A 24093-nucleotide genomic window follows, 5' to 3' on the forward strand; every position below is an offset into this window, starting at 1 on the left:
TATACTAGCTTGTTTCTTCTTCCTCGTCTTCTTCCTCTCCTCCCATGACCTAATAAAGATGAGTAGCTAGGAATAAAAGATGAATGCGAAGCAATAAACAGCAAGGGACACGTACGCACGCAACGGCATCGATCAACATACACATCAGCTGCTTGGACGACCGATCGCAGAAGCTAGTGTAAGCATGGCCGGAGTATCCTACTACGCGGCGGCGGCAGCAGGGACGGGGAGGCCATGCGTGGCCCAATTCGGCGCGGCGCCGAACAGGTCACGGCGGGTCTCCAGGACGCGCTTGCGCCGGCGGAATGCCGGTGGGAGGTTTGGCCTGGATTCCAACTCTGAGCTCCAGGTTAGCGAGGTTTTGCAGCATGCACGTACATACATATATATACCGGTCGGGTAGGCTGCTGATAGAAGGAATGTATGTGCAGGTGGATGTGAAGCCGTCGTCAGGATCGAAGGTGGAGATCGAGCTGGTGGCGACGAACACTGGCAGCAACCTGGCGCTGCACTGGGGTGCGCTTCAGCCGGGGAGAAGTGAATGGGTGGTGCCGCCGGCGGGGATGAGACTGCCGGAGGGGACGACAAGGGCGCCCGACGACGCAGCGCTCAGGACTCCCTTCAAAAACGTATGTTACGCGCATCCAAAATAGATACGGTAGCTGCAGGTGTGTGCATCAGCCGATCGAGGTGTTCCACATCCTCCATTAGGCCTTCACACTCGAGCACCTCTATCGATCGATCATCATGAGTTAACTGTGGAACTGGCTTCACGCAAGCCCGCCATCATATCATACACCTTGATTTCTCCTTCACCAACACATTTTTCTATCATTGCATCGACCCAAAAGTTTTTTCCGTGACAGCTCGTAGTCTTTTTCCGTCAGTTTATCTGATGACTTCTGAAGGAATACATTCTATCTTGTCATTCCAGTCTGGCTCCAACTCCACGCTGAAAATCGAGATAGACAACCCAGGCCTCGAGTCGATCGAGTTTGTCATCGTCGACGAGGCACAGAACAAATGGTCAGTACCATGCTATTATGCAGAATCGACCGCCGTGCAGTTCTACTACCACATACCTAGCTCAAACCAACCCTTCATCTAACGAACAGGTTCAAGAACAACGGCCAGAACTTCCAGGTCCATGTGCGGCCACCAGCTGGTCACCACCATCAGGGACAGCAGCATTCTGCAACAGCAGGAAGCATCGGGCGAAAAAACAGAGATGTCATGCAGCTCCTAAGCAAAAACGCATCCACCAACGACCAAGTAAATACGGCGGCAGAAGCTAGCTCTTCAAAGTGCACGGTTCTTGATCTCTTCATCAAGTCTTTACAGGAAAAGCATGGCTCCCAGGTCCTCTGCAAAAAGGTCTTCAAACTGGGCGAAAAGGAGATCTTGGTTAGTTCAGAGAGATCATCTTCTAAAGAGACTTACATATGCACCATGATCTTATATGTGATTCAAGCCTCATTTCACGGCTGGACTAAACAAATCCTCCCTTTTTGTCGCAGGCATTGATGTCACAAGTACAGGGTAGTACCAAAGTTCACCTGGCTACAGATCACGTCGAGCCACTTATTCTCCACTGGGCACTGGCACAGAAGCCTGGAGAGTGGAAGGTAAGTATGTATATCACAAGATACCATGTAAAATTAACAACAACCAGACTAACATGTCATACATTTTCTTTTCCAGGCACCTCCACCAGGCATAGTACCTGCTGGTTCAACACTGCTTGAAATGGCATGTGAGAGTCCATTCTCTGATGCCGAATTAAATGGTTTGCATTACCAGGTAAGCATAAATTCATCAATGGACGTAGTACTATTTTGCATGTTTCCACTCAGTATCTATTGCCTACATGTAATGAATTTTTTTATTTTTGTGATACCAAGGTTCTGGAGATAGAGCTTGACGACGACAGCTATAAGGGAATGCCCTTTGTTCTCCGGTCCAATCAAACATGGATAAAAAACAGTACATCTGACTTTTACCTTGATTTTAGCAGACGAGCTGCCAAAAGTTCAGAGGTGACTTTACCTTTCAGCTTCTCCCCAATATTGGCCAAGAATCTCCTTCAAAAGAGCTCACAAAATCCCATGCTAATTTTTTTCCATGCATAAAGGGTACAAGTGATGATAGTAAAGGGACTGCAAAGGCTTTGCTAGAAAGAATAGCCGATCTAGAGGAAGATGCACAAAGATCTCTTATGCATAGGTAAAAGGATAAAAGATGACTATAGTACTAGTTCTCTGGTAGATCAATAAACTGGAATTATTCCCCTACAGATTCAATATAGCAGCCGATTTAGTTGACCAAGCAAAAGATGCCGGACAACTGGGTCTTGCTGGACTACTTGTTTGGATGAGATTCATGGCCACCAGGCAACTTATCTGGAACAAGAATTATAATGTGAAGCCACGGTATGTTATTTTTGTATTCATCAACCCTGCACAGGAAAAACAATGATGGCAACCAACAAAGCTCAACTAGGCTGAATAACTTATTGCTTCTTCTTAACTACAATTATGTAGTGAGATCAGCCAAGCACAAGATAGGTTTACAGACAATCTACAAAGTCTCTACAAAATGTACCCACAGCACAGGGAGATGCTAAGAATGATAATGTACACAGTTGGCCGTGGAGGTCAAGGTGATGTCGGCCAACGTATTCGTGATGAGATTCTAGTAATACAGGTAAGTTTATTGAATGTCTTCTATCAAATTTTTGATATGCTGAGGAAAGAGAATATGATACTACATGAATACTGTTCATTGGGCTGTTCACTGGAAGCTGGTTTTATTGTAGAGAAACAATAACTGCATGGGTGGAATGATGGAAGAATGGCATCAAAAACTGCACAACAATACAAGCCCAGATGATGTGGTGATTTGCCAAGTAATGCATCGATGTTTGAACTATTAATTAGCACCGTAAGGAATTCATCGTTCACCGTATATGATGGACCACATCTCATGTTGTGCAGGCACTGATGGACTATATGAACAGTGGCCTTGACATCAAAGTTTACTGGGATACTCTAAACAAAAATGGCATAACGAAGGAACGACTATTGAGCTATGACCACCCTATTCACTCCGAACCAAATCTAAAGAGTGAGCAGAAGGAGGGTCTACTGCGTGACTTGACAAACTACATGAGAAGCCTCAAGGTTAGCTTCATTATGTTGTCCGCCTATGCTATTTCACTGTAACAAGAGTGCAGAATGATGACACTAGTAATGTCACAGGCTGTTCACTCCGGTGCTGATCTCGAATCCGCTATAGGAACGTGTACAGGGTACACGTCAGAGGTATCACGATCCATCCATCAGCTAATTGAACTATTGAAACCCTGTTCATGTTAGTTAAAACGAATATTTCTTGTTACAGAGTCAAGGTTTCATGGTCGGCGTTGAGGTGAATCCTGTGAAGGGATTACCATCTGGATTTCCTGTAATTATGCTTAAACTTCCCCTTAAACACATTATTATCTATAAAGCATATGAAGGTCTGTTTGTAATGATATTCATGATTTTCGCAGGAATTGCTTAAGTTTGTCCTTGACCACATTGAGGATAAATCAGTGGAATCACTTGTTGAGGTAATACTACTTTCTGAAGGCTAATTTCTCACATCAAATATTCACATAAGATGTTATACCACCATTTTCCTAGCACACCAGTGCTATTAAAGATAAACACATTAACCACATTTTACTAAAATCAATTGCTAACTTACAGGGTTTGTTGGAGGCAAGAGCTGCACTTCGCCCTTTGCTACTTAGCTCAACAGAACGCTTGAAGGATCTCATATTTCTGGACATCGCTCTTGATTCTACTGTTAGGACAGCAATTGAAAGGTCCTTTGAAAATCTGAACAATGCATCATCTGAGGTTAACTAAACATATCTCCGTGTTTCTTCCCATTTACATAGATAATCTTTTGTCACTTTGACATGCCTACTGTCTGATCGTCATTTTTTTCATCCAGAAACTCATGTACTTCATCAGTCTAGTTGTTGAAAATCTTGCCTTGTCCACTGATGACAACGAGAACCTCCTATGCTGCTTAAAGGTACAAACTTCGGCACGGCTCAATCATGCTACAAATAATAACTTCTGTAGTCCAAAAGTTATTATTTGTGTTAATAAATGCGAGCTATGTGATGTTTCTTCCTCAAGATAAGATACTAATTTTGTTATCCAATAACTTGCGCTTAAAGATAAGCAAAGTGCATTAAAAGAAGACATCAATTATTGATTTGATGATCAAATAGTTCCCTTTTGCTTGTAAAAACAAATATTAACGGTACAAAATGAACAAAAATTGTGAATCTTGCTGAGCATGATAGTGTTATTATGTGTTTTCTGAAGGGGTGGAACCATGCACTTGAAATGTCTAAGTGCTCTGATGATCAGTGGGCATTGTACGCAAAAGCATTTCTAGACAGAACTAGACTTGCGCTTGCCACCAAGGGGGAAGAATACCACGATATTCTCCAGCCTTCAGCCGAATACCTTGGCTCGTTACTTGGAATTGAACAATGGACGGTACGTGGTTCCATAAATCGTAGATCATTTTACTTATTTTTCCTATCTGCATACTTGTATTAAATACCATATCTACAGGTTAACATATTTACAGAGGAAATTATCCGTAGTGGATCAGCCGCTTCACTGTCCCTACTCCTGAATCGCCTCGATCCTGTTCTTAGGAATGTCGCAAACCTAGGAAGGTAAGACATCTAAGGTTTTTACTGATGTTATAATATTTATTCTAGTCTTTGCATTATTTTACTTTATAAGATGACAACCGAAATTCTGTGCAAGCTTATCTCACTCTCTAACTAACACCTAACCTTAACAGTTGGCAGATCATAAGCCCAGTTGATGTAGCAGGCTATGTGGTTGTTGTCGACCAATTGCTCACTGTTCAACACAAATCTTATGACAAGCCCACAATTTTGGTGGTGAAAGGAGTCAAGGGAGAGGAGGAAATACCTGATGGTGTTGTTGCCGTCCTAACTCCAGATATGCCTGATGTGTTGTCCCATGTATCAGTTAGAGCAAGGAACAGCAAGGTATTCTCTCTTAACAAAACCCTCAAAGAACTATAATTTTATGTATTACCCTAGTCTATGATGTACAATAATTGGTTTTCTCTTTGTTTAAAGGTATTGTTTGCAACATGCTTTGACCCAAAGATACTATCTGAACTGGAACAAAATGAAGGCAAGGTACTTTCAGTAAAGCCAGCTTCTGTAGACATAAGCTACAGGTAATATTTTGTTCACTACATCATAGGCTTCTGCTAAGTCATCACTGAATAGTTTCTTGTGTATGCCTAACATCTACCTGTTTGCACATTAATAGAGAGATTCCAGAGAGTGAACTTCTAGTTTCAAGTTCCACCAATACACTAGATGGCCAAAAGGCACCATCTCTGTCACTAGCGAAGAAGCAGTTTCTTGGAAAATATGCAATATCAGCTGAAGAATTCTCCGATGAGATGGTCATTACTCCTGTGCCATTATGATCTTACCACTGAATTATGCATCTGTACTTTCTAAACATTACCATGGCACATTGAATCCTCATATTCTATTATAAATGGATTATGCATATTTTTGTATACTTCAAACATATTTTTTCCATTATTAGGTTGGAGCTAAATCTCGGAATATAGCTTACCTCAATGGAAAGGTGCCATCATGGGTCAGCGTCCCAACGTCAGTTGCACTCCCATTTGGAACCTTTGAAACAGTTTTGTCTGATAAGATTAACAAGGTTGGTATCTATCAGCAGCTTAATATTTCTCTTGCAAGTGCATCATACTGGCTAGACTGCTTCTTGGAGCTACTTATAGAGCAGTATTATGCACTGCTTATTTTCTAAACTATACAGTAGCATGTTTGACACAACTACACTAAATCAGATCAAAATGTGAAGTTTTTGGGACAAATTTTACTGATATTAGGCTTAAATCTCCCTGAGTTGGGCGGGCCATGGCCCAGTTTTGCCCCAACTAAGGTCCGCCACTGACAACTACTGAAAGTTTTTTTCGGTGAACCAATGCGATGTCTACTATGCAAAAAGACCAAGTTTGTAATATTGGTTTCTGAGAACTATTGAATTGACATGATATAGCCCAATTTCAATGGTTCATTTTCTAACCTATAAGTATGTTCGACACAATTACTGAAAGTTTTTCTCGGTGAACTTGTCCGATGTCTACTAGCAAAAAGGCCATGTGAATCTAATAGTATTGGTTTCTGAGAAACTATTGAGTTGAAAATTTGACATTATAATACTCATGAAGGCATTTATAGTATCATTGTTAATCAATTGGCAGGAAGTAGCCCAAAAGGTAAAGATCCTAACAGAGAAGCTCGACCAAGGAGAACTTGGTGCTCTTAGTGAAATCCGAAATGTTCTGCTGAACCTAACAGCTCCTACTTATCTGGTATGAGAGTCCCTGTGTAGCATAATCCTACTTGCAAGGCATTTTTACTTCAAATTTATGAATGATTATCGCATTGATTTTATTTCAAGGTGAGCGAGCTCAAGGAGAAGATGCAAGGTTCTGGAATGCCCTGGCCTGGGGACGAAGGTGAACAGCGTTGGGAACAAGCATGGACGGCGATTAAAAAGGTGACATGCTAATGCTAGCTACAATACATCATTATGGACAATATTCAGAAATTTGTAACCGTCTTGCATATACATGTACTATCATCAGGTCTGGGCCTCAAAATGGAACGAAAGAGCATACTTGAGCACCCGCAAAGTGAAGCTTGATCATTCCAACCTTTCCATGGCTGTTCTGGTGCAACAAATTGTGAGCGCAGACTACGCCTTCGTGATACATACCACCAACCCATCATCTGGAGAGCATTCGGAGATATACGCTGAAGTTGTCAAAGGGCTTGGGGAGACCCTTGTGGGAGCCTATCCCGGTCGTGCTATGAGCTTTGTATGCAGCAAAAATAATCTTGAGTCTCCCAAGGTAAAACAATACTACTATCAATTACCATTTATCCCCTATTGTCCTAAACAGAAGGTATCATATATACATAAGTTCATTGCATTGTTATAGGTATTGGGTTACCCAAGCAAGCCAATTGGTCTCTTCATACAGAAATCCATCATCTTTCGTTCTGACTCAAATGGTGAGGACTTGGAAGGCTATGCTGGGGCTGGACTCTACGATAGGTGATCAAAGTCTTTCATCCATGCATGATAAAAAATCTTTGCCTTATCTACGGGAGTTGCAGCTCATATATTTGCTCTTCTTACCACAGTGTGCCCATGGACAAGGAAGAACAAGTGGTTCTTGACTACACAACTGACCCACTCGTCACAGACTGCAGTTTCCGTACCTCAACACTGTCGAGCATCGCTCGTGCTGGTTACGACATTGAGCAGCTCTATGGGGGGTCTCCGCAGGACATTGAGGGAGTGGTGAAGGACGGAAAGATCTACGTTGTCCAGACACGGCCACAGATGTGACTTAAATTTGTGCTTTTACAAACGGAAGCACATCCTATATATGGAGTTGCACAGTTGCGCTTGATGTATTTATGAATTTTTGGTGCTGGGATAAGCACGTTAAAGCCTGGCTAGAGTAATAAAAGGAGGGTACTGTCCCTCCATTTGGAAATAGGATTGGTCGGCCTATTCCTGGGCGATCGAACCGACAAGGATTGGAATAATAATGACTATAATTCTCTTGACTCTTTCCTCACTAAATACTAGATTTAGTAGCAAACCAGCACCAGGCCGGACAAATATGATAAGACACATATACTAGTATAGAATTTACCAGTAGGCAGTAGCACGGTAGGAATAGAATCGACAATTAAGTCTATGTTATACTTCTGCATAAAATAAGCCTGCATACACACCTTCAAAAGCGCAAAGAAGACTATGAAAGTGTCAATTATATCATGTTTATTCACTTTGAGAAAGTATCTGGCTCCATGTATGAAGAAAAAATATTGTGCCTTCTCGTTGCGTATTTACGGAAAGCAATGCCCTCCGGTCCTCTTCATTCTTCAACAAATCTACAATAAAAAAAACTCAATTTATCGATAATAATCATATTTAACATCTGACTAGAAACAATCTAACGTGATACATTGGAGATTATAAGGCAGAAAAACCTAGAGAATGAATCAATCGATCCATCTGCTGAAATATACTACAACATGAACATTGGCATCGGGATGTTTCAATCAAACTTTGCAAGAGGTGAAGTGTGTTGAGGCAGAGAGCTGTAGGGACGGAGGTCTGGGGAAGGCTTGACGATCAGGCGAGCTGTTGAGCTGCTGCACACTGCTAGGAAAGCAGGACTGACGCCATTTGGGCAGGACGGTGAGCCACGGCGGCCCCGATTCTCCAGGTGTTGACGGCAAAGGGAGGAGATACTGGCCCCTGGGGACTGAGGGAGGTGCGGGCAAGAACTGGACTGGATTTTTCTGGTGGAGGCCCAGAGCCAGGATCACAAGAGGAATTGTCACTGAGCACCTGCAAAAAACATGTGCAGGCGTCAGATACGCATAGTGTCAAGCAGATGATCAATGTACTATGAGAAACAGGTTGCACTGCACAAACATCATCCAACGTCATATTTTCCTCTGGAAGCAAGTCACAGAGCTTACGGAGTGCATATGCCTCATATTTCCTAACACATGGTGATGGATCCCTGGCACATTTCTTCACATCCACCAACGCAAGTGGGCAGAAACATGTAATTGATAGTGCGAAGGGCCCAAGCCCTCAGACCTCAGCAGTGGGATTATGTCCGATAAATCCTGCAGGAATATGTTGATAGAAAGAAGAGCTTCGTTTTGGCGCCTGCAGCAACAGCAAGATAATCTTTACAGTCTCTGCCAGCAGCACATGCCAAAATAAGTTTCATTCTTATTGAAAATTCAACTAGTCGTCAAGATTGAAACCTATACAAAAGGGTGGTCTTTTTTATCTACAACAACAAAACCAAATTGTGTTTACATATAAAAATATGCAATGACAGTGAATTATTGGCTGCATTTGCTAAGAGAAGATTGTTTCTGTAACATCTCGTTGCATAAACTGCCTACTTAGCTCATCCTACTCAGCTCTGATCTGCCTCAACTAATCAGAAAAAAATGCAGAGGAATCCAGCTGCAACTCTCACCGTGTTTTAGTAAGGATAAGACAGGGAGAAAATGGCGCATGAGGGATCTTAGCTTACTTCTCGTCGCAGTGGAGGAGAGGAGCTAGAGGTAGACGAGCTTCTTGACCTCCAGCGACTGCGCCGCCACATTCTTGACCACCTGCGCGTCTACCTTGTCGTCTTCGGGGTCGTCGTAGAGTGTGCCTGGATGGATGCGTCATCGGAGCCACCAACCACGCCGCCGCCGCGCCTCTGGACTGCAGCCCGAACATCCCCATCGTTTCCTCTCCGGCGGCGGCGAGGCTGGGATCCCACCCGGCGGCGGCGCTCGGCGGCGCTCGGCGGCGAGGTCCAGTTCACGCGACGGTGTACATTGAGTGGGCCGCGTCTCGGTCGACGCTACGTATTACATGGGCCTCCGTTGAGAAGCCCTCTTGGGCCGAGGTCTCTTTGGCCCCATATCCGTCAGCGATTGTATAGGAGAATAGGAGACGCCGCTGATCAATTCCAAGTAACACTAAACCATAAAGGAAACTGCTGGGCGTCCCCCGGGGGATCTGATTCCCCAGCCCCCGGGTCCCCAGCCGTCGGATCAACTATTTTGACGGTTAGATTTGCATGTAGCAAAAAAACATCTCCGGCAGCAAAAAATCACCCCCGGCAGCAAATGACTGAAGCAAAAAACGGTTCGTTCAGAAAAGAAAATAAAAAGGCTGGGCTCGCCGGAGACCTCGTCGGAGACCATGTAGCAAACATATTAAACAGATGTAGCAAAACCACAAATAAATTGTAGCAAATTTTTTTGCTTCAGTGTAGCAAAAAACGGTTCATCCAGAAAAATAAAATAAAAAAGTTGAGCTCGCCGGAGACGTCACCAGACACTCGCCGGAGACCTCGCCGGAGATCCCGTAGCAAAAAACTGTGATATTGTAGCAAAACGACCTCGTCTGAGACATCGACCTAGACCTCACCGAAGACCTCACCAGAGACTTCTCTGGAGAGCTCATAGCAAAAATATTTTGATATTGTAGCAAACCCAACCTCGCCGGAGACTCACCAGAACCTCGCCGGAGACTTCATAGCAAAAAAGTTACACTATTGTAGCAAACCCAATCTCGCCGGAGACTTTGTAGAAAAATTTCTATTCTAATATAGCAAAACAACAAAACAATTGTAGCAAAAGGATTATACTATCGTATCATCAAGAGATTTTTTACAAGATTTCGGGTTAGGTTTTTGATATGGTAGCAAAACCAACTTCAACAGGAAACCTTATAGCAAAATACAAAAAGATGCAAATCCACTTAATCTATGGTGCAAAAAACAGAGAATAGTTGTAGCAAATGAATCAAAACTTTCTCTAATGGTGCAAATCGATAGAGCTGCGGTACAAACGCCGGCATGCAGCAACGCATGGTGCCGCTCGCGGCTCACACCCAACGGGCGGTGCCGCTCACAGCAGTGGTGTGGGACGACCGGATATTCCCTGAGCACGCACGCCGGCGACCTCGCCTGGAAGTACCGCCATGGACGCATGGTTGCGACCAGGTTCGGTGGCGAGGGGATCTGGGATGTCGGCGAATCGCATGGCCGGCTAGCAGCGGCTGTGGTCGGCGGGTATGAGCTCGGCGGCTTCCGCATCAAAGTGCTCTGCGTGCCGGGATCCAGCGTGGGAGTCTAGGAGGGGGACGAGCTCGCCCAGCTGCCGCCTCGCCATGCTCGTCTCTAACGCGAGCGCGCTGCGGGATCCGGCAGGAGGTGCGGCGGCGGGTGCCAAGTTCGCCGGCGCGCATCGGAAATACGGCGGCTGGCCACTGCGGGACTACGGCAGCGGCGCTCAGTATCTCCCAGGCGGAGATGGAAATCAAATGGGGACAGGAATTGGGAACCGCACGTGGGTGGGACCCACCAGAAATCTGTCGTTTCCTACCCACCACAGGGACACGCGTCGTTCCTAGAAGCCGGAGGCTACGATGCGAGCCATCCCCCGGAGGCATAGTATCATTTTCCAACCATAAAAGGGTTATGCATCTCAGGAAATGTGGACCTAAAGGGGGTAAAAAGGGGGGTTCAATTCCAAGTAACAGTAAACCATAATAATATTAATTAAATTAATTGAAATACCCCCACAGATCACAGTTTTTGGATATAAAAAATGCGATGAACTCAAAAACATTTGAATTTCAACAGAAAACTCGGTTTCTCTGTTCCTAGATGGCTAAAAGCTTGTGAATCCACAAAACGTTCTCTATCTGATATATTCAGATCTTTAAAACTCAAGTTCAAACTGTCTTGTTTGATCTCAGTATTCTGCTAAGCTATGCAGTATGTTTTATGCTATGAAACGTTCTCTATCTGATATATTGAGACCTTGCGTTGTCTTTAAAACTCAAGTTCAAACTGTCTTTGTTTGATCTCAGTATTCTGTTAAGCTATGCAGTATGTTTTATGCTGTGAAATGCTTCCCTCGATTGGGCATTTGTAGTATTTTATAGATTTTATAATGTTGAACTCTTACTTGAGCTATGCCTTTATAATTCATGCCTTTGTACAGATGGGTGCTACTCGGATGAAATGAGCAGTACATGGCAATGGCAGGTTTAAAACATAGAGTTTCTTGGACTCTCAAATTTTACTGCTGATTTGATGCAATCTTTGAATTTCACAAGCTTCCGGTACTAATTATCGTGTCTTCTAAGCTTGCTTATTTGTTAAGCCACATGTCTTCTTTCTTCGATGTGCAGATGTTGTATTCAGAGTGTCCAGTTCAGTTCAGGCCATACAGTTTAGAAATCTGAAACGCTCTTCCTTTTTTTATTGAACTCGCTGTGCTAATGTTCTTCGGTGCAACCCAAAAAGTTACCTCTGCAGTGGATTTTACAAGTTGGCCGGATCTCCACTTGCCCATGAAGAGCCTGGTAGTGTTCATACCTTGTGACCTTGCTTTCTTTGTTTTCCAATAATCTTCAGGAATGACGGCATGTTATTCAACAAAGTACAAAATAGTTTTTCAGCTGAACATTCTAACCTGTAATTAGATGTTCTATGTCAGTTGAAATGTACCAAGATTGATGCTGTGTTTGATAGAGCTATAGCTCGGTGAGTGGGTTCTGGACATCTTTGTTTGCAGGGTTACAACCATCTACCTTTATCAAGAAGAAACTAATTGTTGTATGTTGATAATTATTTACTAGAGTTGCACGCCTTATCTAGAAACACAATTCTTAACTGATAATCCCTTACCTTATCTAGAAAGCATGTGTCCATGGTAGAGCCTGATAGATAGTTTTGAAAAATAACGTAAATACAGTTTACGCTGGTCTTTCACCTTGCACTGAATTTTCCACACAAGTAGATTGAGAACTTGTGTTTCCTGTTTTTTTTTTCTTTGTTATTCATTTATAGTGCCACAAAGTGGTATATTTTATGCTATGATCATAGAGCATTGCACAGAAATTTTAGTTTTTGCATGGGGGCAATTTTTTATATTTGGAAAGCAAATTGCACCAATCTTCAGTTCTTTGGTTCTGCTGTTAGTGGGATAGGAAATGGCAACTTTGGTGGATATTCTTCATATCCAGCAATTAGCTATGTAATTTGGTTTTTCCCCTCGTTCCCCCTCGTCGCTCCCGTGGGCGACGGGAGGGAACCCTAGCCGCCACCGGCCCAAACCCCTCCCCCCTGCTCCTCCCTCCCCTCGCCGCCGCCGGAGGGCGTCGCTGGGCAAAGCCCGGGCGCTGGCGGCGGCGGGGACTCCTCTCCCCCTCGCGCGGAAGACTTGGCGCGGGCCAACAGGGCCGGTGAAGGCAGCGCGCTTGACGAGGGGCGCGGCGGCATGGCTGCCTCAGCAGCGGCGTGGCGGCGGCTGCCCGCGGGAGGCCACCATGTCCGGCGGCGGGCGGCGCGGCCAAGCTGTATTCTCGGGTGGCCAGGGACGGGACGGCGCTGGGACGACGGCGACGGCGCTGGCGGCACGTGGTGCTGGGCGGCCGGAGATGGCGCCATGGCGGCGCGGGCTTGCTGGCTCGGGTCTGGGCCCTTTGGGCCCGATCTGGGTTTTGTGGGCCCCGGCCGTCCTGTCCTCCTACGCCTGGGTGCAGCCAGGCACCTCCTCCTTGTCTGTCCTCCTCGGCTCCGAGCGCATGGTGTTGCTGCTCTGGCCGGGTTGAGCGGAACCCTACGCCATCTTGGAGTGGCGGCTTGTGGCGTCCGTGCGGCGCTGGCGACAAGGTGGACGGTGCTGAGTGGCCGGCGATGCTCTCTGAGGTGGATGTGTGCAGTCCCGCAGTGACCACCCCATGGTGGCACCTGCGCCGCTTGCGGCTCGGTAGTGCCCCTCTTAGGCGGCCTGTCCCTTTGTGGGCATGGCTGCCCCCGACCTGGAGCGCTGGACGTGATGCCGACGGGTTGCGCTGCCAAGGCTAGCGCTTTGAGAGAAAAGGTTCAGCGCAGGAGGTCTTGGCGAAGAATGGACAGTGCCTGCAGTGCTGAGGAACCATGCTCTGGGCGAAAGCCCTGCCTTTCGGGGCTGGTGACGGCGACGCCTGAGGGCGCCGTTTTCCTCTTGTGGCGTCACCGAGGAGTTTCGGCACCTCCCTTGCCTAGGGTCTCATGTTCCGGGTGAAAACCTCAGATTTGGCTAGCCAAATCGGGCGACGACGGCGTCTTGGACGTCATACCCTCCTTGGAGGCGTCGTCTTGGGAACTTGAGTTCGGGCCGTAGTTCTTCCTCGTGGATCTCAGCGCTGACCACATGGGAGGTGTCTTGCGATGCAGGTAGCGCGCCGGCCTCTCGAGTAGTATCGCGGTGGCTTGCGCGACGAGGATCTTCCTCGAACAGCGCAAGCATGCCTCTAGATGAGCAGTGGTGGGTTGGCCTCTGTGTTTGTTGGAGGGCTGCTGAAGACTGCACGCTTGCACGTCTGTCGAGGTTGCCGGGAGCTAGCCGCTGCGCCGACGGTGTTCCTTGGATTTGGGTCGAGGCCGGAGCAGCAATGCTCCCAACTGAGCCGTGGTGGGCTCGCGGGATTCAGGTGGTACGCGTCTTGGCTGCGGCTGGCAGGCTCTTGGTAATTTCGACGATGCACAAGCACTGCGACTTTCATCGGTTCTGTCTTGCGGAGGAGCTCACTCTGCAGCGTCCTAGAGGAGCACTCGACGGATTTCGGCCTTTTTGTCGTAGTCTAGTTTGAGTGTCGGGTGTGTATTGTGGGTGTTCGACCTTTTCTTAGGCTTGTAATGTAAACTTCTTTTTCTATCAATGTATCGAAACGCAAAACTTTTTGCGTTTTCGCGAAAAAATTAGCTATGTAATTTAGTACCTGTTAAGTTTTATTAGCACTAACCAAGAAATGATTGAAGTTACTGACGTGTCTATGCTGATGGTTTTCATCCAGGAACTCATTTTAAGACACGAAGTAAGTGTAGGGTGAAGCGCATGGCAGAGTATCATGTCCGATGGTGAAGTTGAGGAAAGAAGTTGAAGATTTTGTTCAAACAGCACCTCCATCTACCCCACGAGGATGATTAGTTAATTCCTGCACTAAATATGCGATGCTCTACTAGGACATTGCCAGTGTTGTTTTGTTTGGTCTGACTAAAATGTTTCTTGTTCTGATGGTACAGATGGATGGTACTCAGAATGAAATTTCCAGTACATGGTAATGGCAGGTTTGAAGGATAGAGTCTTTGGATTGAATGACCAAATTTCAGTGTTGTGTTGTTGTGAGCACGAATTTGACAAGCTTCCAGTATTAATTATCTTGTCTTGTAAGCTTGCTTACTTGTTAAGCCACACGTATTCTTGGATATGCCAGATGTTATATTCAGTTCAGGCTATGTAGATTAGAAATATGAATCTGTTAATTCGTTCATTAAACACGCTGTGCTAATATTATTCTTCAATGCAATCCAAAAAGTTATCTCTGCAGTGGAATTTGCAAGTTGACAGGATCTCCACTTCCCTCTGAAAATCTGGTAGTGTTCAGAGCTTGTGACCTAGCTCTAGTTGTTTTCCGATAAATGATAATCTTCCGGACAGGCTGCATGCTATTCAAAAGCATCAATGGATACAAAGTATTAAATAATTTGTCAGGTGAACATGCTAACCTGTAATGAGATGTTCTATAACGATTTAAATGAGACATGTTCATATGTGGCTTACAACCATCTACCTTTATCAAGGAGAAGACTAATTGTTGTACTCTGCATGCAGCAACAACAGAAAACACTGGTTTCTTTTCCAGCAAGGCAAAAACCATGTGAAATTCTTGTACAATCAATGGCGCCGATCTAGAAAATGATGGACTATGTTAAAACTTAACCTCCCCGAACATCACCGCTGTAGCAAAACAATCTGCATAAAAACTGCTGCCTCCGCCCATGGTCTGATTACCTGAACAGGTTACACCAACAAGCTAGCCACACGAGGTTTCAACTTGCATGTCGCCATGACAAACTTACCTGGTAGGAGGATTGTACCAAACTCCTTTCCAATGACTTTTGCGTTTTCTAGAAAAAGACACTGACCAGCTTGTCTGAGATGATGGCCCCTATAGCACCTGTTTGTTCATCATTACTAAAAGTAGCATCAAGATTCAACTTCATATACCCTTGGCAGGGTTTCAGACAATCTTTTGCCAGGGTGCACACACAGGTTTGATGGACATTGCACAATTCTTACTTTTCTTTGCCCAGTTGCCCATCATATTTTTTTAGCAAACCATGCCCACCGCAACGGGTTTTCGTGGAGGCACACTTATGCATAACCTGGCAGTCAGCGAGCAAAGTGAACCTGGTGTCTCAGTCCATACCATCGGGGATAATATCACCAAGCTCATATAGCTCCATAGGTCGAGTTCACATTGACATTTAAACAACAAATGGACAATATCCTCTCCGTGTTGTTGGCAGAACGGGCATTGTCCCCTTCTGCTGATTCACAAAAAATAATGTCTACGATTCCATGCACTGCTCGTCAACAAAAAGATCTATTTTTTCCATGGCATTTTCAGTTTCCACATAATCTTCCAAATTGGACTGTTGGTACTTCTAATTTCTACAGTTTATTTTTCTTTTTCTTGAGCAGTCTCTTCTGGCCAGAAATTAACACAACTCTTCTGGCAAACTAGGAACAAAGGTAGTAAGCACATGGCCTTGGCCCTTCTTCTTAAGCCTCCATATATAAGTATATGATATGACACCTGCAGCAGTACAGGAACTTAGTTGTGTCAAGGAAATATGACCATGCTATGTGTCAAGAAAACGCAGTCTCTTAACTACTATATATAAATGCTTTACAGTAAAAATGTCACCCTTGTACTCTACACTTCCACCAACCAAAAACAATGCATGGATGATCATGGGAAATGAAGTAAGCCAGCATTGATCTCAAGACAATTTGCATTGCTGACAAGTTCTTGTACATGAGATAAAAAATTGAAGGCAATAAAAAACTAAGAACAATCAGAGCCGGTTTAAGTGGAAATTGGCCAGAAAATAGTTCATATCATGATCATCTAAAGAAACAAACCAACAGAACCACAAAATCAGCAGCCTCTAAAAGAAGCTTCTTTCCTTTGTAGGTTCATTGCAAAAATAACCAGATACACAAGAATGAAAAGACCACCCCGACATGATTCATCTAAATGGGGCCATTGGCAACATCACATGAAGCAAAAAAGCTCACACGTTGCACATATCAGGGAAACATAGGAAATACTGTACCATGCAGTGAGATCAAGAGCAACAGACAACACCAAGGAAGCTGGTTACAATGTGATGAACAAAGCAACCTAAAGGAGAAGCTAACTTAGATTATTTTTTTGCAGAAAAGTAACATGTACAGATGGAACTGTTTCATAATCCCAAACATTACCGTTCACATAGCGAGATTTGGTGCTACATCCTTCTCATGACTTGCTTCACTTGTTCCAGTATGAGGGAATAGTGGCTGAACAGGCTAGACTGCTCCAACTCCTTTCCTACAAGGTTGTACCCCTTTCCACTGATACATGGGCTTCCACCTATAATCAGATCAAAGCCACCAACTCGTCTCAGCAAGGTCTCAAGGTAATCGCCTTTGAGTTGCTGGAAGTCGTCAATCTGAATGAGCTCTCCAGTTTGTTTCGACTGATCCCACCAGCTCCTCAGAATATTTCGGTTCATTTCAGAGAACTCAGTAGAAACCACCACTTTCAAGTGTATGCCTAAGCGGCCCAAAGCCACTTCTGCTCCACCTATGCCAGAAAACAGGGACAGGACACGGATGCCTGAAGGAAACATCGCCTTTAGGACCGAAAAATGGTAGGCCAGTGTATCCACCTGGACAGAGTTGCCAAGACACCAATACCTATCTGTCATTTTAAACCCTCTGGTATGATCTCTTGGCAAACCCAACACCTTCTCCACTTCACCAGGGTCTAGTGCAGCAACATTTTTCGGGCCAACCCAAATGAGGTTCCATTCCTTGCATGCATCAAGGATTTGCTTGCGGTAAACTTGGTGGTCATCACATTTTGCAAGCACCAATCTCATTTTCTTAAATACTGTTGCAGGAGCAGTCATCGTCCGGAAACAGTTCAGCTGTGTCCTAGTATCCCATTCAGGCCACCACTTTTCCGTCTCCGGAAAAACACCATGTATTGTTCTTGGTTGTGTCGGGTTGATATGAAATCTTCCATGTCTAGGCAGATTGTGAATGTAGCTTCTCTCCCTTGCTGCTACAGAGAAGTGCTTTGAGTCTACAAACTCAGGCTGATTGCCTAGAAATGGTGACTCGTCTCGGACTCTTTGTCGAGAACATGGCAGGCTCTCAAAGTAGAAGTACGGTGGGCCTTCAGCCATAGATGTGCTCGTACTTTCATTTGGAAGATCAAAGCCCACCACCGGTCCACTACCAAAGGCCCTATCAACATGTCCCAACTGCTTGTTATGGGGTCGTCTTTTATCACCTAAAGGAGCACCGACATGCTTTCTTTTGACACCTCCTGAAGTTCCAATTGCCTGAGACAGATTGTTGAAAAGAATAAGTGGGACTTCAGACCAAAAGAATAGTTACAGGGTATTGCAAAAGTATAGCATGCAGAAAAAAAAATCACAGGGATATGTCAGCATAAAAGGCATAATATAACAAACAGCTCCAAAATATGCAAGCAAAACTTGAAAATAAGAGGTACCTTGTCAGCTGAAAGCTCCCGATCAGCAAAGTTTCCGCCATAACTTCCATCCCTTTTATCTACTTGTGCAGCATAGATTGCATCAGCTAGTACTTCAACCGACTCATGTTCACCTAGTACAAATTTTGACACATTAGAAGTCCAGAGCAGCAGCTAATTGGCAAGGTAATGGCATCAAACGAGCAAAAAGTACAATGCACACTTGTGTATTCCAACCTGTTATATGGCCATCTAGAACAAACCTAAATAAAGCAACCAGAATCTTTATTAAGTTCTGTGGTCGCACCTACAAGAGATCATGCAACCGAACTACCAGCATTCAACAAATGAAATGTGCATACTAGAATTGGTGCATTACTGTCTTTTTTGCTTCTACAAAGGAGTCATATCCAAGTAATGTATTCAACGAAGTCAAATGATGAGTAAAACTGCTAGGAACTAACCACATATGTCGATGCACGAAGAGACCTCATCCTCTGCAAAGCCCATCTCGACGAGATATAGAAATTTTCTGTCCTTTTCCGTGAGCTCTGCACCTAATGACTGTGCAAAGCATATAAACAACATCAATCCACATTCTGTAACCGAAAGTAGTGAATCGTCACAAAAACAATGTAATACCTTATCATCAAAATCAGCCATGTCAACACCCTCGCTTGACGAGCTGAACCCCTCTATGTCAGTTGATAGATCAGTCTGCAGATGGCAACAACCAACTACACACATAAAAAAAATGCAAATCCTGCAGCCACCACCTCATTTGTGCTAATTAGCAGAACTGAGCAGATCACCTCCTGATGTGCAACCAGCCACTCCAAGACAGCTTCCTCGTCTTGTCTTCCTCCAGCATGCTCGAGAGCCTTGTGGACCTTCTCTGCAGGGAAACCCATCTCGATGAAGCGGTCGACCATCGTGCTCGCTGAATCCGCCGCGCCACCCCGTGAGGAACCCTACAGGTGTGCAGATAAATGAAGCACAAAATTCGATGAACAAGGGCCCTGGAGCAAGAGCTGTGCTGCACTTTTTAGAGAAGATGTGTTCTGCCCCTCTTTCTGTAGAAAGCACAAAGGCCCAAACAGAACTAGGATTACAAGGTAAAATTGCCGGGCTTCCGGCATGCAACACAGGCACAAGTGACAAGCCTAAACCAAGGCGCACTAGATGAGAGAAACTCCATAACTAACACAGCACATGCTACATCAACAATATATTAGAACTGCAATGCAGATGAGACAAGTGAATTGCGCCTCCACATGGTTATGTTTAGAATATTGAATTCTAGTCCACTCGATCCTATTCCCTAGACCACGCTTGTCAATGGATGAAGTTGGTCAGCACGTAAGCTAATACAGTTTAGGAAAGGAAAAGACCTTTGCAGCCTTGACCAATTGTGGAAAGTGTAAGCTATAAATAGTACCACCCTTCAAGAAAAGGTGTGTCTACATACATTGGTTCAGAGCTAACTGCTAAGCAATAAGATTCAGAACCGGATTTGCCCCACTTCTACAACTTCAACGGAAAGTATCAAGTCCTAAAATAGGAATTTTGCTACAGAATTAATGGCCAATAATTACTGATTCGAAAACCATTTCTGTATTCTTCTTCTAAGCACTCCAATGTAAACTGGAACAGTTAAACCTAAGCTCAACACGCGGTAGATGCAAAGATGGCGCCAGCAATACGCAGAGCACGGTAATCACTTTGCAGCAAGCAGAAACTCTGCATACCCAATTGCAGGTAAACACTAGCATCCCTCCCCTCTCCTTGCTTTCAGGATCGCCTCGCCAATACCAAATTGCAGGCTTTTGTGCTGTTTCCGTTATGATCCCATAATGGAAATCGATCCCACTTGTGGTGGGTTTCGCGCGAAAAAAAATTACCAAATTGCAGCCAAATCAAAAGAAAAAAAAAGAATCGGAATTGCAAAACGCAGAACGTAACGATCTAGGGCTGGACCAAATTAGTCACAGAGCTTAGCACTCCCTCTTGGTAGAGATGCAACGGAATATTGAATTGTAGTCCACTTAATTCGCAAAAAAAAAAAAAGAATTGTAGTCCACTTGATCCTATTCCCTAGACCACGCATGTCAGTGAATGAAGTTGGACAGTACGTAAGCTAATACAGTTTAGGAAAGGAAAAGACCTGTGCAGCCTTGAGCAATTGTGGAAAGTGTAAGCTATAAATAGTACCACCCTTCAAGAGGTTCAGAGCTAACTGGTAAGCAATAAGATCCGGAACCGGGTTAGTCCCACTTCTACAACTTCAACGGAAGTGTCAAAGTCTTAAAATAGGAATTTTGCTACAGAATTAATGTCCAATAATTACTGATTCGAAAATCATTTCTGTATTCTTCTAAGCATTCCAGTGTAAACTAGCACAGTTAAACCTAAGCTCAACGGTGCAGAGCAGGGTAATCACTTTGCAGCAAACAGAAACTCTGCATATCCAATTGCAGGTAAACACCAGCATCGATCCCTCCCCTCCCCTTGCTTTCAGGATCGCCTCGCCAATACCAAATTGCAGGCTTTTCTGCTGTTCCCGTTATGATCCATAACGGAAATCGATCCCACTTATGGTGGTGGGTTTGGGGTGAAAAAAAATACCAAATTGCAGCCAAATCGAAAGAAGAAAAAAAAGAATCGGATTTGCAAAACGCAGAATGTAACGATCTGGGGCTCGACCAAATTAGTCACAGAGCTTAGCACTCTCTCTTTGCAAAGATCCACCGGAATCATTCGCACATACTGAGATACATACGGAAAACAGCAGTGATTAGCTAGTTCTGCTGGGACCGTAAATATTTGGTTGGGAAATGTTAGGGTTTTGCCCTCCGATTTCCAGCTCGCCATTGCCAGAAAGAATCGAGCTGGAGAGGCACTGACCTGTACGGAGGGAGGTGGAACGCCGTCCGAGCACCCGATCGACGCGGCGCTGGTGTAGCCGACGGCGGCGAGGGTCCGGCTGGCGAGACGGCGGCGCGCGCGTGGCTGGCTGGCTGGCGTCTCACTCGCTCACTGTCGTGACTGGTGCGGGTGCGCGCAACAAGCGAAGTTGGTTTTATGCTTTCTGGCCTGCGCTATCTCAAACTGGGCCAGGCCCAATAGTGGGGCGGTTTTTCTGTTGCTTTTTCTCGTGGTTTTCTACCGCTTTCCTCTGGTTTCTTCGATTTTCTGGCTGGTTTTTCAGTTTTTGGGTAAATTTTTGAAATATTTTCACTTTTGAAATTTTTTTCATTTTGAACAATTTTCAAGTTTAAATTACTTTTATATTGGAACATTTTTCAAGTTTGAACTTTTTCAAATTTAAATATTTTATTTTGGACATTTTTTAGGTTTATATTATTTTTAAAATTTAAATCAAAAGAAACATAAAAAAAGAAGTATCTTTTGTTGGGCCCGTTGGAGACGGATGATGCATCCTCCGCTTCAGGCGGGGCGGAGGATCTCTCCTGCTGAAGGCGTTGAACCCTATCCACCGCCCCCTGCGGCGCTATCTGGGGCACCCCCACTATGGGCGCTAGTTGGGCCTGGCCCATCGAACCGTTTTTTTTTTTCACTTTTCCACCGGTCTACTGGTTATTTTGGGTTTTCTTCTAGTTGGGGTGGCTTTTTTCGCTGGTTTTTCATTTTTGTTAGCCTTTTTATTTTTGAACTTTTTAAATTTTGAACTTTTTCAGTTTTGAACATTTTTTGTTTTTTGAACTACTTTCAAGTTTGAACATTTCTTCGAAGTTTTGATTTTTTTTCAGATTTGAACTTTCTTTTGAACTTTTTAAAGTTTGATTTTTCAGATTTTAAAAAATATTAAAATTTAATTTTATTTAAATATTTTTTATCTTGACCATTTTTATCTTAATATTATTAAAATATAATTGGTTTCCGTATTTTGAACATTTTAAAATTTGAAGAAACTATAATCTGGACACATTAAAGTTTTAAATTTTCAAATTTAATCTTTTTTCAATTTTGCACAATTTGTTGATAATTTTTTTAGTTCTTTTTCAATTTAGGCTTGATACAAAGGTAAATTATCTAGATATGCAACTATGTGAATTTACTTACATGACAAGATACACAACTAAGCAAGATATAACAAAGCAATAAAAGATAGCGGTAACAGAGAGTGGAGCACGCGGAGACACAATGGATGATTCCCGTGTAGGGATTCGTTGCATAGGAAACAAAAAAATTCCTACCGCGAGAACGCAATCCAAGCCAAGATGCAATCTAGAAGACGGGAGCAACGAGGGGATGAACAAGACTCACCCTTGAAGATTTCCAAAGCCTACAAGATGAGGCCCTTGTTGCTGCGGTAGACGATCACTTGCCGCTTTCAAAAGCGCGTAGAAGATCTTGACGGTGCCACAAACGGGCAGCACCTCCGTACTCGGTCACACGTTCGGTGTTGATGAAGACGACGTCCTTCTCCCCGTTCCAGCGGGCAGCGGAAGTAGTAGCTCCTCCTTGAATCCGGCAGCACGACGGCGTGGTGGCGGTGGCGATGGAGATCTCCGGCGGAGCTTCGCTAAGCGTTGCGGGAGAGGTGGAGGAGTGGGGCGGCTAGGGTTTGGGGAGAGGGGGTGGCCGGCCACTTAGGGGTGCGGCCAAGCTATGGGCTTGTGGTGGCCGGCCCCCTCCCCTTGTCCCTCATTATATAGGTGGAACACCCAAGAGTTGGTCTACAAGTCTTCGAATAAGACCCCAAACCAAAACCTTCCATATGACATGAAACCTACCCAAGGTGGGATTCCCACTTGAGGTGGGATTCCCACCTTTCCTTGGGAGGGGGTGGTCGGCCACCTTGGTGGAGTCCACCTGGGACTCCACCCCTCTAGGGTTGGCCGGCCAAGCTTGGTGGAGTCCCTCCGGGACTCCGCCTTCCATAGCGATTTCTTCCGGACTTTTCTAGAACCTTCTATAACCTTCCATAAATGCACCGGATCATTTTCAACTTATAAAATGACTTCCTATACATGAATCTTATTCTCCGGACCATTCCGGAACTCCTCGTGATGTCCGGGATCCCATCCGAGACTCCGAACAAAACTTCGAACTCCATTCCATATTCAATATCTACTAATACGACATCAAACCTTAAGTGTGTCACCCTACGGTTCGCGAACTATGTGGACATGGTTGAGACCTCTCTCCGACCAATAACCAATAGCGGGATCTGGAGATCCATAATGGCTCCCACATATTCAACGATGACTTAGTGATCGAATGAACCATTCACATACGATACCGATTCCCTTTGTCACGCGATATTTTACTTGTCCGAGGTTTGATCATCGGTATCTCTATACCTTGTTCAACCTCGTCTTCTGACAAGTACTCTTTACTCGTACAGTGGTATGTGGTCTCTTATGAACCATTCATATGCTTGCAAGCTAATTAGACGATATTCCACCGAGAGGGTCCAGAGTATATCTATCCGTCATCGGGATGGACAAATCTCACTGTTGATCCATATGCCTCAACTCATACTTTCCAGATACTTAATCCCACCTTTATAACCACCCATTTACGCAGTGGCGTTTGATGTAATCAAAGTACCCTTCCGGTATAAGTGATTTACATGATCTCATGATCGAAGGATTTAGGTAACTATGTATCGAAAGCTTATAGCAAATAACTTAATGACGTGATCTTATGCTACGCTTAATTGGGTGTGTCCATTACATCATTCACATAATGATATAACCTTGTTATCAATAACATCCAATGTTCATGATCATGAAACTATGATCAT

General features: G+C 44.5%; 2 protein-coding genes and 2 long non-coding RNA genes across 7 annotated transcripts; 1 reads left to right on the forward strand and 3 right to left on the reverse strand.

Annotated features, from left to right (window-relative positions):
* Positions 1-184: 184 nt before the first annotated feature.
* LOC127311662 (alpha-glucan water dikinase 1, chloroplastic) lies at positions 185-7741 on the forward strand. Its single transcript, XM_051342115.2, has 28 exons — positions 185-349; positions 432-629; positions 935-1026; positions 1116-1404; positions 1518-1625; positions 1702-1800; positions 1902-2036; positions 2132-2223; positions 2295-2429; positions 2541-2703; positions 2816-2905; positions 2994-3179; positions 3258-3320; positions 3400-3462; positions 3551-3610; positions 3750-3902; positions 4000-4083; positions 4383-4559; positions 4638-4744; positions 4876-5089; positions 5183-5286; positions 5382-5520; positions 5670-5795; positions 6361-6471; positions 6561-6659; positions 6748-7014; positions 7105-7220; positions 7310-7741. Exons 1-28 carry the CDS (start codon positions 185-187, stop codon positions 7515-7517), a joined length of 3843 nt encoding a protein of 1280 aa, XP_051198075.1. The 3' UTR covers positions 7518-7741.
* Positions 1211-8027, reverse strand: LOC127311664 (uncharacterized). 3 transcript variants are annotated; one of them, XR_011749846.1, is made up of 5 exons: positions 7913-8027; positions 5700-5778; positions 1688-5045; positions 1557-1611; positions 1211-1383 (listed from the first exon to the last, which is right to left on the reverse strand). It is a non-coding gene; the product is annotated as an uncharacterized lncRNA (long non-coding RNA). The 3 variants fall into 3 exon arrangements; XR_011749845.1 differs by lacking the exon at positions 1211-1383 and having other exon boundaries at positions 1390-1611; positions 1688-4937; positions 5010-5045; XR_007857795.2 differs by lacking the exon at positions 1211-1383 and having other exon boundaries at positions 1390-1611.
* Positions 8028-8392: 365 nt separating this feature from the next.
* On the reverse strand, positions 8393-9519 carry LOC127311663 (uncharacterized). Its single transcript, XR_007857794.2, has 3 exons — positions 9244-9519; positions 8622-8864; positions 8393-8534 (listed from the first exon to the last, which is right to left on the reverse strand). It is a non-coding gene; the product is annotated as an uncharacterized lncRNA (long non-coding RNA).
* Positions 9520-15285: 5766 nt separating this feature from the next.
* LOC127311661 (DNA (cytosine-5)-methyltransferase DRM2) lies at positions 15286-21387 on the reverse strand. Of its 2 annotated transcripts, XM_051342114.2 has the most exons (7): positions 21225-21387; positions 19133-19291; positions 18963-19037; positions 18785-18884; positions 18342-18454; positions 17042-18168; positions 15286-16367 (listed from the first exon to the last, which is right to left on the reverse strand). In XM_051342114.2, the coding sequence occupies exons 2-6, from the start codon at positions 19250-19252 to the stop codon at positions 17065-17067; spliced, it is 1512 nt and encodes a 503-aa protein (XP_051198074.1). In that variant the 5' UTR covers positions 19253-19291; positions 21225-21387; the 3' UTR covers positions 15286-16367; positions 17042-17064. The 2 variants fall into 2 exon arrangements, with proteins under 2 accessions (XP_051198074.1, XP_051198073.1); XM_051342113.2 differs by lacking the exon at positions 15286-16367 and having other exon boundaries at positions 16781-18168.
* Positions 21388-24093: the final 2706 nt, after the last annotated feature.

Source organism: Lolium perenne, chromosome 7 (genome assembly GCF_019359855.2).
Source record: "Lolium perenne isolate Kyuss_39 chromosome 7, Kyuss_2.0, whole genome shotgun sequence".
NCBI lineage: Eukaryota > Viridiplantae > Streptophyta > Magnoliopsida > Poales > Poaceae > Lolium > Lolium perenne.